The following is a 14,492-nucleotide window of genomic DNA, read 5'->3' on the forward strand; positions in this document are numbered from 1 at the left end:
CCAGTTGCCGATAACTCGGTTACAAAACATGATCATCTCATACAACAAATTATATCACATCATGTCTTGACCATATCACATCACAACATGCCCTGCAAAAACAAGTTAGACGTCCTCTACTTTGTTGTTGCAAGTTTTACGTGGCTGCTACGGGCTTAGCAAGAACCGTTCTTACCTACGCATCAAAACCACAACGATAGTTTATCAAGTTGGTGCTGTTTTAACCTTCGCAAGGACCGGGCGTAGCCACACTCGGTTCAACTAAAGTGAGAGAGACAGACACCCGCCGGTCACCTTTAAGCAACGAGTGCTCCGAACGGTGAAACCAGTCTCGCGCAAGCGTACGCGTAATGTCGGTCCGGGCCGCTTCATCTCACAATACCGCTGAACCAAAGTATGACATGCTGGTAAGCAGTATGACTTATATCGCCCACAACTCACTTGTGTTCTACTCGTGCATAGCATCAACGCATAAAACCAGGCTCGGATGCCACTGTTGGGGAACATAGTAATTTCAAAAAAATTCCTACGCACACGCAAGATCATGGTGATGCATAGCAACGAGAGGGGAGAGTGTTGTCCACGTACCCTCGTAGACCGACAGCGGAAGCGTTATCACAACGCGGTTGATGTAGTCGTACGTCTTCACGATCCGACTGATCAAGTACCGAACGCACGGCACCTCCAAGTTCTACACACGTTCAGCTCGATGACGTCCCTCGAACTCCGATCCAGCCGAGTGTTGAGGGAGAGTTTCGTCAGCACGACGGCGTGGTGACGATGATGATGTTCCACCGACGCAGGGCTTCGCCTAAGCTCCGCAACGGTATTATCGAGGTGTAATATGGTGGAGGGGGGCACCGCACACGGCTAAAATATCGTATATCAAGTGTGTTTATGGGGTGCCCCCCTGCCCCCGTATATAAAGGAGCAAGGGGAAGAGGACCGGCCAAGGGAGGTGGCGCTCCCAAGGGGTGAGTCCTACTCCCACCGGGAGTAGGACTCCTCCTTTCCTTGTGGGAGTAGGAGAAGGGAAGGGGGAAGGACAAAGAAGGAAGGGGGCGCCCCCCTCCCTAGTCCAATTCGGACTAGCCCATGGGGAGGGGTGCGGCCACCCTTTGGGGTCTTTTCCTCCTTTCCCGTATGGCCCATTAAGGCCCAATACGAATTCCTGTAACTCTCCGGTACTCCGAAAAATACCCGAATCACTCGGAACCTTTCCGAAGTCCGAATATAGTCGTCCAATATATCGATCTTTACGTCTCGGCCATTTCGAGACTCCTCGTCATGTCCCCGGTCTCATCCGGGACTCCGAACTCCTTCGATACATCAACATACATAAACTCATAATAAAACTGTCATCGTAACGTTAAGCGTGCGGACCCTACGGGTTCGAGAACTATGTAGACATGACCGAGACACCTCTCCGGTCAATAACCAATAGCGGGACCTGGATGCCCATATTGGCTCCCACATATTCTACGAAGATCTTTATCGGTCAGACCGCATAACTACATACGTTGCTCCCTTTGTCATCGGTATGTTACTTGCCCGAGATTCGATCGTCGGTATCTCGATACCTAGTTCAATTTCGTTACCGGCAAGTCTCTTTACTCGTTCCGTAATACATCATCCCGCAACTAACTCATTATTCACAATGCTTGCAAGGCCTATAGTGATGTGCATTACCGAGTGGGCCCAGAGATACCTCTCCGACAATCGGAGTGACAAATCCTAATATCGAAATACACCAACCCAACAAGTACCTTTGGAGACACCTGTAGAGCACCTTTATAATCACCCATTTACGTTGTCACGTTTGGTAGCACACAAAGTGTTCCTCCGGTAAACGGGAGTTGCATAATCTCATAGTCATAGGAACATGTATAAGTCATGAAGAAAGCAATAGCAACATACTAAACGATCGGGTGCTAAGCTAACGGAATGGGTCATGTCAATCACGTCATTCTCCTAATGAGGTGATCTCGTTAATCAAATGACAACTCATGTCTATGGCTAGGAAACATAACCATCTTTGGTTAACGAGCTAGTCAAGTAGAGGCATACTAGTGGCACACTGTTTGTCTATGTATTCACACATGTATTATGTTTCCGGTTAATACAATTCTAGCATGAATAATAAACATTTATCATGATATAAGGAAATATATAATACTTTATTATTGCCTCTAGGGCATGTTTCCTTCAGACCCATGTGAGACTAGGTGGGATCCTCGGGTAGGACTTCTCTATGATGTGTATAGCATAGATTTGGAAAACAAGGATCTAGTCCTTGTCCAAAATGTATGCCTCGTTCTTGGGCATTGATGGTGTTACGTCACAGGGGTACCTCACCATGTCAGTTGTCGGCCTGAGGACCCCTAGGTTGGTTCCGCTTGGACTACTATGCCGGCCCATGGCACTCTACAAAGAAGATTCAAGGAGCCTTGTCGTTCAAGACAAGGAATTCATATACGTGGAGGACTTCCCTCCATCGACGTAGCCGACTAGGAATTTTGTAACCCTAAGGGCAATTCAAGATCGGAGTGGTTCATCCGACTTTGGAAACAGTCTCCTCATAGGAGGTCGGCGACGAACAATTGTTGTTAAGGGTGTCGTAGAACCATTTTCAACCTCAGGGAACCAAAGATGATATGCAGGTTGGCACTATTGTAGGTGCAACCAATCTTGAAGACCAGTTCATGGGTTACTAACAAATTTGCAGCCCAAGGGTATCTCACCATGTTGATCGGTTGCCGTCCTGGGAACCCCTAGGTCGGTTCTGCCCTTGGCCACTATGTTGGCCCATGGCACCCTACAAAGAAGATTCGATGAGCCTTGCCGTTCAAGACAAGGAATCTGTATCCGTCGAAGACTCTCCTCCACTGACGTAGCCGACTATGAATCTTGCAACGCCAGGGGGTGGTATCTTATATAAGCCAGAGTTGTTGAAAATATACCCTAGAGGCAATAATAAATTATTTATTACAATATTTCCTTGTTCATGGTAAATGTGTATTATTCATGCTAGAATTGTATTGACCAGAAACTTAAATACATGTGTGAATACATAAACAACACCATGTCCCTAGTGAGCCTCTACTAGACTAGCTCGTTGATCAAAGATGGTTAAGGTTTCCTAACCATAGACATGAGTTGTCATTTGATAACAGGGTCACGTAATTAGGAGAATGATGTGTTGAACAGACCCAATCGTAAGCTTAGCATCAGATCGTATCACTTAATTATTTGTTATAGTTTTCTCCATGTCAAGTATATGTTCCTTAGACCATGAGATCATGTCGATCCCTGATACCCGGGGAATACCTTGTGTGCTATCAAACACACTTTGTAACTAGGTGATACTGGTAGTCTAACTGACCTGGGCCTCCATGCGCTGAATCTAACTGATCTAGGCCCGTTGTGGCGGAACCGCCCCGGCGCTGCCATAACCTTGTCACAGTGATGCTGGTAGTTAAACAGAGCAAAGAAATCCTCCTGGAAGTGAGAAACAACCTTGACACCACTGACCCCAAATTGCACGCGGATGGCTTCTTGGATCTCGGCGGGGCTCACCGAGGGCGTGTTTCCCCCAAGCTAGAGGAAGGCACCCAGGGACGCCATGCGTGCTGCATTTGCCTCCATCTCCGGCGAGGAAACGATCACCATGTTCCCCTCTTCAGGGCGTAGCAACGGGTCTCCCACCCGGATGTCACGGCGTGGCATGGCGCATAGCACAGGTCCAGCAGGGGGCGTAGCAGGTCGATGGAGTGCATTCCCAGCAGCAGTCGCCGAAGCCGATGGAGAGGACAGAGGGGAAGGGGAGGGAGTGTTGGTGTAGCCCCTCGCCCTGTGTCCAAACTGCCTGCAGCGCCTGCATGTGAAGGGTTTGTGGCAGTCCGCTTTGCAATGGCCAGTGAAGAGGCAGCGATGGCACTCACGGTCCCCCAGCTTGATGAAATTCTTCTAACCCTAGAAAGGGGAGTATGGTGGCCGCACCAAATGCCACTCCTCTGTTGCAGTAATTCCTCTTGACTCGTCCCTGGTCAGCGTAGGGCTCGAGGGACGCCGCTCCGCACGCATCGCCAAGGACTTGAATGAAGCAGCAGAAGCAGGTTTGATGCAGGGTCGGTGGGCGCCATGAATGGGGGGCGAGGGGCGTATCCCCAACAGATCTGCATTGAAGGCAAACCTCACCTTGTTGGGAACCTTGACAACCCCGGAGGCGACCGCATCAGTCGCGGGCAGAGGATGGGCAACCTTCAGCCGCAGATCTGGAGCGGCATCCAGCAGCTACGGGAAGAGCAAGGCCACCTGCTCCTGTCCCCGGAACTGCGGTGACGGGAAACCAGGCGGGAACCGCGACGAGGACGAGGAGGCGCTGAGCGGAGAAGCAGAGCCGGCGGAAGCAGTGGGGATGGCTGCAGGCGCCAGAGTGACATGCCGTAGGAGTGTGGAAGCGAACATGACGGGGCTCTTTGATTTTGCTCTTTACCAGCGTGTTTATTTGAATGTATGGATACTAGCTATGTAGAGGCTGGTGTGTACTCATTGTGCTTGATGCTTCATTTGAGTTAATAGAATTCATCTCTTATCAAAATAAAAAAAAGGAAAACGTTTAGTGCCGGTGGACCGGCTGAATCTTGGGCCGGACTCGCGCACACCACGCGGTCAAAGCTGACTGAACAGCTCACGCGGACGCAGGCGGGGTGGGACCGCACACCGAGCGAGCCTTATCTTTTCACGCGTACTCCCCTCCACTCGTCCACAACGGACGCCATCTTCTTTCTTCTCACCGCCCGTTCATGGCCAGGCCGTCGCCACGACAACGGCCGCGAGCTGTCCTAGCAAGCAAGCGCCACCTTGGGGCAGGTTGACGCTACGCTGCTGCCACCACCGACACTGAATTCGACCATCACCGACGCTGGTGCTAAGCCATGGAGGGACGCTACCAGCTGCTCACCGCCGGTGCTAGAGCCGGCCAGGGTTGGAGCTACAACCAGCAACTTCTGTTGCTACAACCGACCACACCAAATGCTGGAATTGGACGTCTTTTTTGCTACAACCGGTGGGAGCAACGATGGTGGTAGTTATTTTTGCTGGAATGGGCATCTGGATTTGCTGGAACCAGTGATCAAATTTGCTACATGCCTACATCCGTCGGGACGACCAATTTTGCTACTACGGGCGCTGCAACGGGAGCTGCAACCGTGGTTTGTTTTGCTACTACGGGCGACCAATTTTGCTGCATCGGTGACGGCGGGACGACATGGCCACCAGCATGGCGTGCCGCAACCAGGCAAGGGGAGCTACAACCATGGCCACAAGAGCTGGAACCGCTGTCCAGCGGAGCTGCAAGGCGACCCCCTGCGGCTGGGATGTTGCAACCGTTGTCCGGCGTGCTGGAACCGCGGTGCAGTGGAGCTGCAAGGGGAGGGGGCGAGATCTTGATTTTTTGGGATGATGCAACCGTGGACCGGTGGAGCGAGATTGATGCTGGAACCAGTCTGACGGAGCGCCGGCGGCGCTGCTCCCCGGAGTTGCGGTGGTCACCACCGGCAGTGCTAGAACTTCCCATCAAGGATGCTGGAAACGCCCGGCGAAAAAGCTGCAACCATTCGACGGCGACGGGAGCGCGGTGGCGCAGGCGGCCGACGAGGACGAGCGCGGCGCCGCGGGCGGCCAGCGAGCACGGGCGGCGCAGGGACAAACGCGGAGTCGTGGCTGGTCAGCGAGGGGAGGAAGCAGGAGGCCTGGGGAGCTGTCGAGAGGAAGAAGACAAGCGCACGGGGGGCGAGGGGAGGAATCGTGCGGTGTAGACGCGCGCATCGTGCGGCTAGGGGCTGGATCATGCTCCAGGAGAAACTCGCCCCTTCCCACCGCCGTCGCTTCCTCAACGTCTCCACGGGCGAGTGCATAAAACTTGATCTACCAGAGCTCCGCGACCACGAAACACTTGGGCGCACTTCCGAGGGCCTCCTCTTCCTGCTCTACAAGCGCGCCAACATTCGACTACTGAATCCGCTCACGCGCCACCTCGAAGAGCTCCCGCCACTGATCACGCTGCTGCCTCCTGACCGGTACACCTATCTTATCAGTACTCCTCATTTCGAACAATGCATGACAGCGTGGGGCTGCGGCATCACCAATGATTCCGTAATCGTGTTGTATTTACACAAGCTTCGCATCCTCGCCATCGCCAAGCCTGGCGATGAGCGCTGGACATCGGTTTCATACAAAAGCCATCCGTCCAAACTTTTTACTGTGTCACCGAGGATAATCTCATGGTGCTAAAGACGAGTGCGGATCAACCACCACGGATGGAGGTGGCCGCCGAGCTGTGTAGGCCACTTTGCTCAACTTTTCATAGCATGCACATGGTGGACAATGGCGGGGAGCTAATGTTGGTGCACCGCATGCTTCGGAGTAGCCCCAGGAGGTTCGACTACAACCTGTATCGACTGGATTTGGACATGGGGAAATTATTGTTCCCGGCAAACAGTTTCAATGGGCGTGCACTGTTTATGGCTAGACATTGCTCTCTCTCCGTGTCCACAGAAGTTTTTCCCTCCATTAGTTCTGACACTATCTACATGAGCTTCGATTTGGATGAGAGAGTGGATATGCAAATTCAAGCCTACAATGTTGTCGATAGAGGTACTGAATTTGCAAGCTACATCCTGAACACCTCCATGGTAGCGCTGCCATCGCCCCATACTCTTGTCGACTGTCTCTCCTTGTGCAATGTTGTCAAACTAAATTGCAAACATTTATCATCAGTGATTTGAGTTGTATTTGTTCTCGTTTAGCTATTGTACCAGCTTGGACGGGCTATAATTGTCCGAAAGGCTCGACGTTCCATTGCAATCACATGTGTAGGAGGGTGTACCTAATTGAATGCTTGTATTTTCTTCCATCAATTCATTGAGAAGCAAAATCTTTTGCATTTTCTCGGGAAAAAAACCGTTCTCCAGTGTCCTACATATGAACGAATATTTTGCTTAATTCTAACTTTGGCACGATATTAGGTTTGGGTTACAAGATATTGATTCAAACACCATGTGTACTTATGCCTCTGGATCGGAACTGATTTACAATTCGAGACTCCGGCATTGCCGATGATAAAAAAAAAAGCTAGTTTGTTGATTTCTCAAAAGAAATTGTGTGCATATTTTTGCAAAAAATATATTCTGTGTATATTTTGGGGAAATGCATTGGAGCTCCCGGGTGCCACACACCCCTGTATGAACATAACATTAAATAAAATATCAGAAAATTTCAAAAAAAATCTGAAATTTTGGGATATTAAAACTTGACTGCCCACTTTACACCCATGCTCAATTCTGTGGTGAATGGGTACCGTGGTATCCGTGGCGAAGGAAGTACAGTCCGACATACGATCCATCCAAATAGTTTTTTCTATACATAGGAATTTTTTAGCTTTGTTACCGAGATTATCATGGGCAACCATTCCCCACGAAACTGAATTTGAATGTACAATAGGCACCAGGTTTGATACCCCAAAATTCCAGATTTTTCAAAAAAAACTGGTATTTTTAATGCTTTTGGCACCCGAGAGTCACAATCCTCATATGTATATTTTGGTCCTATATAGGTGAAAGGAAACACACAATGCGTGCAACAAATGGGATCTCCTAGAACATTGAGCTTTATCGGTGTAATGCACATTTTGGTCAAAAATAAACTATGTGTAAATTTGTCGTGTGTCACTGGAATTTGTGACTGAAATTGCCATCGAAAAATGTCATGGCCGCAGCGCCACGCACCTAATGTGTGGCAACATTTGGGAAGAAAAAAAATTGAGAACCATTTGGGAAGAAAATTGGACAAGTAACTGGAGAACGAGTCCTCCTATATGGCGCGCCACGCGCTGAGAACGCAGCGGGCGCACACCCCCCACTCCCTTCTGGGCCGGCCCATGTGCGGCCGGCACGCCGCCTGTTTTTTTTTTGTCCTTTCCTTTGCGTTTTTTCCTTTTTTTCAATAATTCAGGATATCAACAGCTTCTAAATTTCAGTAAAAGTTGCTAATTTTGAAAAAAAAACAATCATGATTTCGAAAAAAAAATCATTATTTCAAAAAGAAGCTCAGGAATTCAAAAAATGTTCATGAATTTGTAAAAGAATGTTCACGAATTTAAAAACAATGTTCACGATTTCAAAAAAAGTTCATGCATTCGCGAAATGTTCATGAATTTGCAAAAAATGTTTATCATTCGCGAACCATATTAGAGAGTGGGGCTCCGGCATTACCTGTGCGTGTTGTCTCTCTACCTCGACGGGTTCCTCATCATTGGCATTGCCAAGCCTGGCGATGAGCGTTGGACACTGGTTCAGATCGGATATTTTCGAGGTACAGCTCCCTTGATGTTCTTAGGTCGCTTGTACTACACCACAGACAACCTCATGGTGCTGGAGATGAGGGCGGATCGGCGACCACGGATGAAGGTGGCTGCCAAGTTGCGGGGGAACGTTTGTAGGACGGCGAGTACCGCGCACCTCATCGACAACGGTGGAGAGTTAATGGTGGTGCACCGCATGCTTTCTCGTTCACACAACTCAAGGTACAAAGTGTATCGACTGGATTTGGATAACAAGAGACTACTCCAGGTCAAGACCTTGAGCGAGCGGGCGCTGTTCTTGGGGATGCATTACTCTTTCTCGGTGTGCACGAGGGTTTTCCCCTCCATTTGTGGTGACACTATCTATTTTAGCTTTGATCTTCAGGATAGATTTGATGAGCACATTGAGGCCTACTATCTCACCGACAAAAAGCAACAAGCCGGCAAACTACATCTTAAACAGCACTTTGTGCAGAGTCGTGCCATCGCCATATAGTGTCGCCGACTATCTCTCCTTCTGCAATACTTTCAAAACTTCCGGATTGTATTCGAATTGGTTGGCATCACTAATAACTTGAGTTCTGAATTGAGCATAGCTTAGATGGTTAGGTTTCTTGTGGTGGAACCAGCCTGCCAGGTTTAAGTCCAAGACTTGCACGGGTGTGTGCATTTTCCTGAATTTCTTCTAGGCTTTCTGGTGATGTTCGTTTAGTGGAAGAGGACGTTTACATTGACTATGAGGCGTTTGTTATGACTTCATCAATCTCAAGATTTGTTGGCTTGGTCTCTCGAAGGTGTTCACAAGGATAGGATGTGTGTGTGTTCATGAGAAAGAGTGTGTGAGCATTTGCATCTGTAGTGTGTTTTAAGACAAATAAAAGAAATGAGTTTACCCCTCGGATGGGCTGTGTGGCAAGTGTGCCTATATTATATTCAAGCATGTACACCATGTGCAGTAGTACTTTGGGAGTATATCCCGGATAGTTGGCATTTGTACCTGAAGTTGGGAAGCATATGTGGTATGTGCAGTTGGGCCAAACCTAGAATCAGGGTGTCTGTTTCCCTCCAGTAGCCTCGACTTTCTCTTGCAATCGCATGTTGGGTGTCTTTTTGTGGACTTGTACATAACATTTTCTGTCAGTTCTATGTATCAAGACACTAAGCCTTTTGTGTTTTCTCAAAAAAAAAAAAACAAAAAAAAAACTGGCTCTTCCTGTTTTCACTTCCTTTTATGAATATAAGCTTCGCTGAATTATATCTGTATAAGCCTCTTGCATGAAGAGTTTATCAAGAGTTTTGACTTTTGAGTGTCGAATTTTGTGTTGGATTCCTTCATGAATGTGCTGGCTCGAAACATTCCTGATATACACGAAGAAAGCAAATTCTGCTCACTGTCCTCAATGGGTAAGGAACCCGATGAAGCACAACATGCAATGGAAGTTGAAAAACCAATGGCATGAGCCTAATTCGTATACGAGGGCTGGTAGAGAGTAAAATGGCAACACAAATATGGATACTAAATAAGTATCATTGAAATTAGCAAGAATTTCCGTACAAAATATCATGAAGTACGCACAGAATATGCATGTGCCCTCTGAATATTTGAATGAATAACAATCTAGAATATAGTATTGCACTTCATCCATGAACAACCAGGACAGGTGCTTAAATTCGGCTTCAGACAAAACACCTCAAGAAATTATAGGAACAAAAGTTACATGCTTCATTTCACGCATCATGTGATGCAGAAGCTTATGAATTACATGGACAGTCTTATGATTCTCTCAAAATAATGTTTGATAATTCTACACCATCACAAGAATCATCCCATGTGTGTGTTCTGCCTTTTTCTGACATCGTCTCACAGCAGAGCGAATCATAGATAACTGAACGGTTCCGATCCTAGTAAACCTCAACGTGCCATTGCTTGTTCTTCTTGAGCTGCGATAGCTTCTGATCCCAGCTCTCCCCTCTCTGTTCTGCCACCTTCTTGAGTGTATCCTGAATCCCTGGCATCATTCCTTTCAAACCACAGAAGTAGATGTGTGCACCGCCATCCAAAAGCTTGAAAATCTCATCGCTGTACTCCTCAATCTTGTCCTGAACGTACATCTTGCCGCCACTCTTGTTCTTCTGCTCCCTACTTAGTGCTTTGTCGAACCTACAAATTCAACACACTCAATTATGTTATATTCAATTGTGCACACCCAATCTACGATCACAGAAGCATCCAAGTCAATAACAAAATGGCGTTTGGGGCATGTGTAAAGATAATAACAGAAACAGGGTATGAAGATGGAAGAGGTCTAATAACCTGAAATTGTCTGGATACTGCTTCAGGTAGCTTGTGAATTCTTCGTCATAAAGAAGGCTGTCCGAATTAGCCACACCAAGGAAGAGCCAAGCCAGGCCACCAAATCTGAAATTTGGGACATCTTCCATGAACATGCGGCGTAGGTACCCGCGGTAGGGAGCAACACCAGTGCCAGTGGCAATCATGATATGGGTTGCATTTGGATCACTCTCAGGTAGGAGCATTATTTTGCCAGAGGGCCCTGGGGTCAGAAAGAAATGATAGTGTGATGCATAAACTTTAGAACATCCATCATATGCCATGAACTATGAGTATACACAATTCTACCAGAAAGAGTATGTGCATACATGTTTGGTTTGTATCTCGGAACAGGAAGCAGCACATTGTTTGAAGGACATTTATTATATGCATCGAAATTAGACTTTTATCCAAAAATAATAATCAAGTACGACAAAACTAATAGAACAGATCCAGTTGGCAGCAGCCAGCAGGACAGAAAGAAGATAGCTATTAGTGTCAGCGGTAGCCATACTGTAAGAGGCTCTTGGATACAAAGGATTTATTATTTGTCTGGCTAGTGCGTCAGAAGTTACCCCCCAAAAAAAGTTGCTCTTATTCAGAATGTACACTGTAAGCCAGTGGCACTGTGAAAAATTCCCCTCTTTCTTAATGTTCTGGAAGAATGGTTACTCCCTACTCCATCTTAATTTACATCCTACACAATGTGTATATATGTCTAATGCTCTTTTTGTCAAAGGATTCAGAAATAGATGGTTTAAGACAAATGAACTTTAGGAACACGTAAACGAGAAAACTTAGCCCTTTTAGAGTTAGAGGCGCTCATATAAAACTGCTAACACACAAGAGCCTTTTGCATCCATCTAAAAGAAAGCAACCAACCTGTCATCTGAATCTTGTCCCCAGGCTTTGAGTTGCATAGGAAATTACTGCAGACACCATTCTTCGAGGGGTCCTCCTTGCCAGTTTCAGGATCATAATAAACTGCACGGCGAACACATAAACTGGCAGTCTTCCCGTCAAATGAATCCCCATACCTAGTAGATGCAATGGAGTACAGCCTGACATTCTGTGGGTTTCCAGGCTTCTTTGGGTTCTCTCCCTGATAGATGCACACAAGGTTCAATGAGCAATGAAGATGGGTGGTGAAAACAAGGATGGACGACAGCAAGGTAATGAATAGATATTTGGTACTTGAGTTAACCTAAAGATGGTGAAAACATGGACGACAGGAAATGCTATGAACAGATATGTGGTACTTGAGTTAACCTAAAGCAATTCTCCTACACAAAGCATCAAGCAGCATACTCAAATCAATGTCTACAGATTTGAACATAATTCAAGTACAGCATAACTTGATATGTTTATCCTCTTATTTAATAATATATACAACCCCTGTTCTGTTCAGTATTCAGTAAGACAGACACAGGATGAAAGAGAAAGTGGTTGAAATGGCTAAACGCTAACTGGAGGAATAACCCTAAGGTAATTCTCCTAGAATAAAATCAAGCAGCATACGCAAATCAACGTCTATAACTTTGAACATAATTTTTTCAGTACAGCACAACTTGATATGTTTATCCTCTTATATTTAGCAAGACAAAGAGTCCCCTGTTCAGTATTCAACAAGACAGAGGATGAAGCTGAGAAAGTGATGGAATGGGCTAAACACTTACCGGAGGAATAATCCCATAGCTCTGCCCCTCCCAGTACGGCACATTGCCACCATGGTCGATGACGACATGGCACGTCTCTCCTGGGGCGTTAGGCCCTACAGCCCGCTCAACCGAGACGATGGTGGCGGTGTAAGGGCCCTTGGGCTTGTAGGTGTTGAGCGGCGGCTCCTTGGCACTCTCCAGGTCGAGGGGCACGACAGAGACCTTGCTCTTGCTCGACTGCTGGACAGCCCGGCAGACATGCCCCCGCTGCGCCGCGGCCTTGCTGTCGCACGCCAATGCGGTGCCGATCCATGATTTGTTGCCGAAGCTGAGACTGTTGATGCCCTGAAATGTAACAAAAGGTGAAATCAGCATACTGTTGGTGTTGGGGGCGGCGCTGAAAGGGCTGTGAACTGGGGCTCCACGGCATAGCGAAGCAAGAGCCCTGAAGAAGTACTGAATGCGCATGTACTGCTACTGCTATGTGTGTCCTATTTGTAAGTTATACTACTAGCTAATCTCTGCAACCAAAGCAAGAGCGCTGAAGAATTCACCAATCACTAGTGAATGTGCATCTACTAGCACCAGTACCAGTACAAGTGTGTGTGTCTGTGTGCAGGTGATACTAGCTAATCTGTGCAGTCCAGACACCATATAGCACGAAGCCAAAGTCGCAGCCAGCGCTATCGAATCTCGTGCCTAAAACTGCTCCCACTGGTTCACGCACTAGCGCACGATTGGCGCCGCGTAAAGGGATGTGGAGACGCGCACCTGGATTCCGGAGCTCCTGACGGCGCGGTCCGAGCCGCCGACGGGCGCGGAGAAGGCCACCTGCAGAGAGAGAGGGAAACGGTGAGAAGTCGGAAGCCGTCGCCCAGGGGCGGGCCGGTGTCGGCGCGGGCGTACCTGGGACGCGGCGGCGGTGGCCATGGCCGACGGGCGGACGGATGGTTCGAGGGATGGAGGGAGGAGGGAGAGGGGAGGAGGGGTTTTGATCTGGGGAAAGGTGGGGGGAGGGGGCGGCGGGTTTATAGGAGGGGATCGGAGCCGGAGGCCCTTGAGGCGACGGAAGGGACGGCGACGTCCGTCCGCTGCTGGCGCTGGCTGCTGGGGGTTGGTGACGGCGACCCACGCTAGTAATCAGATCATCAGTCGGCCCCTAAAATTGTCTACTAAATTATTCTGGACCGTCGATTAGAGTAATCGCCGGGGCTGTGATTAGATTAGTGGATGAAAGTTTCGATTAGGTTAGCTGAGCCTCGCTCGTTCAGCCGGAGGCAGGTGGTGGCGTGGCTACTTGGCTGGCTGGCTGCTTCGAGCGCCTCCTTCGGCCGCTTGAAATGAAATGGCCTCGCGGTGGCCGTGAAGGGCCAAATAAACAAAGTCAGACGTGCGTGCAACCTGGCTCAGGACAGGTGAGTGAACGCATGAAGCGGCGCAGGCGTGCTTGTGTGACCGCGTACCTCCTGGAAGCCCTCCAAAACTAGAGAGTGGCCGATGGGATTTTAATCGGTCGGGACTGTCAGGGGGCAGCAGAAGAATGTGCTGGTCATTGCGTTCGCCCAACCTGCCCGGTCATTGTGAACCAACGTGTGGTTGGATGATTAGAGGGACTGTGGCATCTCCAGCCCACCAAGGTTCAAGTCCTGGTGCTCGCATTTATTTCAGAATTTCTGGCGATGCGTATTTAGTGGGAGTTAGCCAAAAAACGCGCATTACGCTGCCATCAACATCCCTCCCTCATCAGAGTCAGACAAACTTTGTTATAGTAGACCCATCGAAAAGTCGTCATGCTAAAAGACCCCACAGGACCACCGCATCAGAACAACAATCATCGTCGATTAAGAGAATCGTAGATTGACATGATCAAACATATACACACACAAAGTGGGCGAACGAAGACCAGATCCATCGAAGACAGCCGCCGACTAAATCCCGAGAGATCCATCGAAGACAGCCACCGACTAAATCCCGAGAGATCCATCGAAGACAGCCACCGACTAAATCCCGAGAGATCCACCAGAGACACCGCCAAGCATGATTAGACGCTAAACGCACCGCTAGAACGATGCTAGACGCACCACTAGGACGAATGTTAGGCGAAAAGAACTTTATTTTCCATAGCTCTCTCATCAGTAAA

The 14,492-nt window shown here is 48.4% G+C and overlaps 1 protein-coding gene across 1 annotated transcript; it reads right to left on the reverse strand.

The window, feature by feature from the left end:
* Positions 1-9,872: 9,872 nt before the first annotated feature.
* On the reverse strand, positions 9,873-13,513 carry LOC123123096 (ferredoxin--NADP reductase, root isozyme, chloroplastic). The gene is made up of 6 exons (XM_044543539.1): positions 13,259-13,513; positions 13,124-13,183; positions 12,371-12,697; positions 11,577-11,796; positions 10,677-10,917; positions 9,873-10,523 (listed from the first exon to the last, which is right to left on the reverse strand). The coding sequence occupies exons 1-6, from the start codon at positions 13,280-13,282 to the stop codon at positions 10,265-10,267; spliced, it is 1,131 nt and encodes a 376-aa protein (XP_044399474.1). The 5' UTR covers positions 13,283-13,513; the 3' UTR covers positions 9,873-10,264.
* Between the last annotated feature and the right edge of the window lie 979 nt (positions 13,514-14,492).

Source organism: Triticum aestivum, chromosome 5D (assembly GCF_018294505.1).
Source record: "Triticum aestivum cultivar Chinese Spring chromosome 5D, IWGSC CS RefSeq v2.1, whole genome shotgun sequence".
NCBI classification, from domain to species: domain Eukaryota; kingdom Viridiplantae; phylum Streptophyta; class Magnoliopsida; order Poales; family Poaceae; genus Triticum; species Triticum aestivum.

Excerpts from the sequence above, each read along its gene's own strand:
- LOC123123096 (XM_044543539.1), bottom strand. The coding sequence starts at position 13,282 with ATGGCCACCGCCGCCGCGTCCCAG. Across the intron at positions 11,797-12,370 it reads GCTATGGGATTATTCCTCCG|GGAGAGAACCCAAAGAAGCC; the intron begins GTAAGTGTTTAG and ends TGCATCTATCAG. Across the intron at positions 10,918-11,576 it reads GGACAAGATTCAGATGACAG|GGCCCTCTGGCAAAATAATG; the intron begins GTTGGTTGCTTT and ends TTCTGACCCCAG.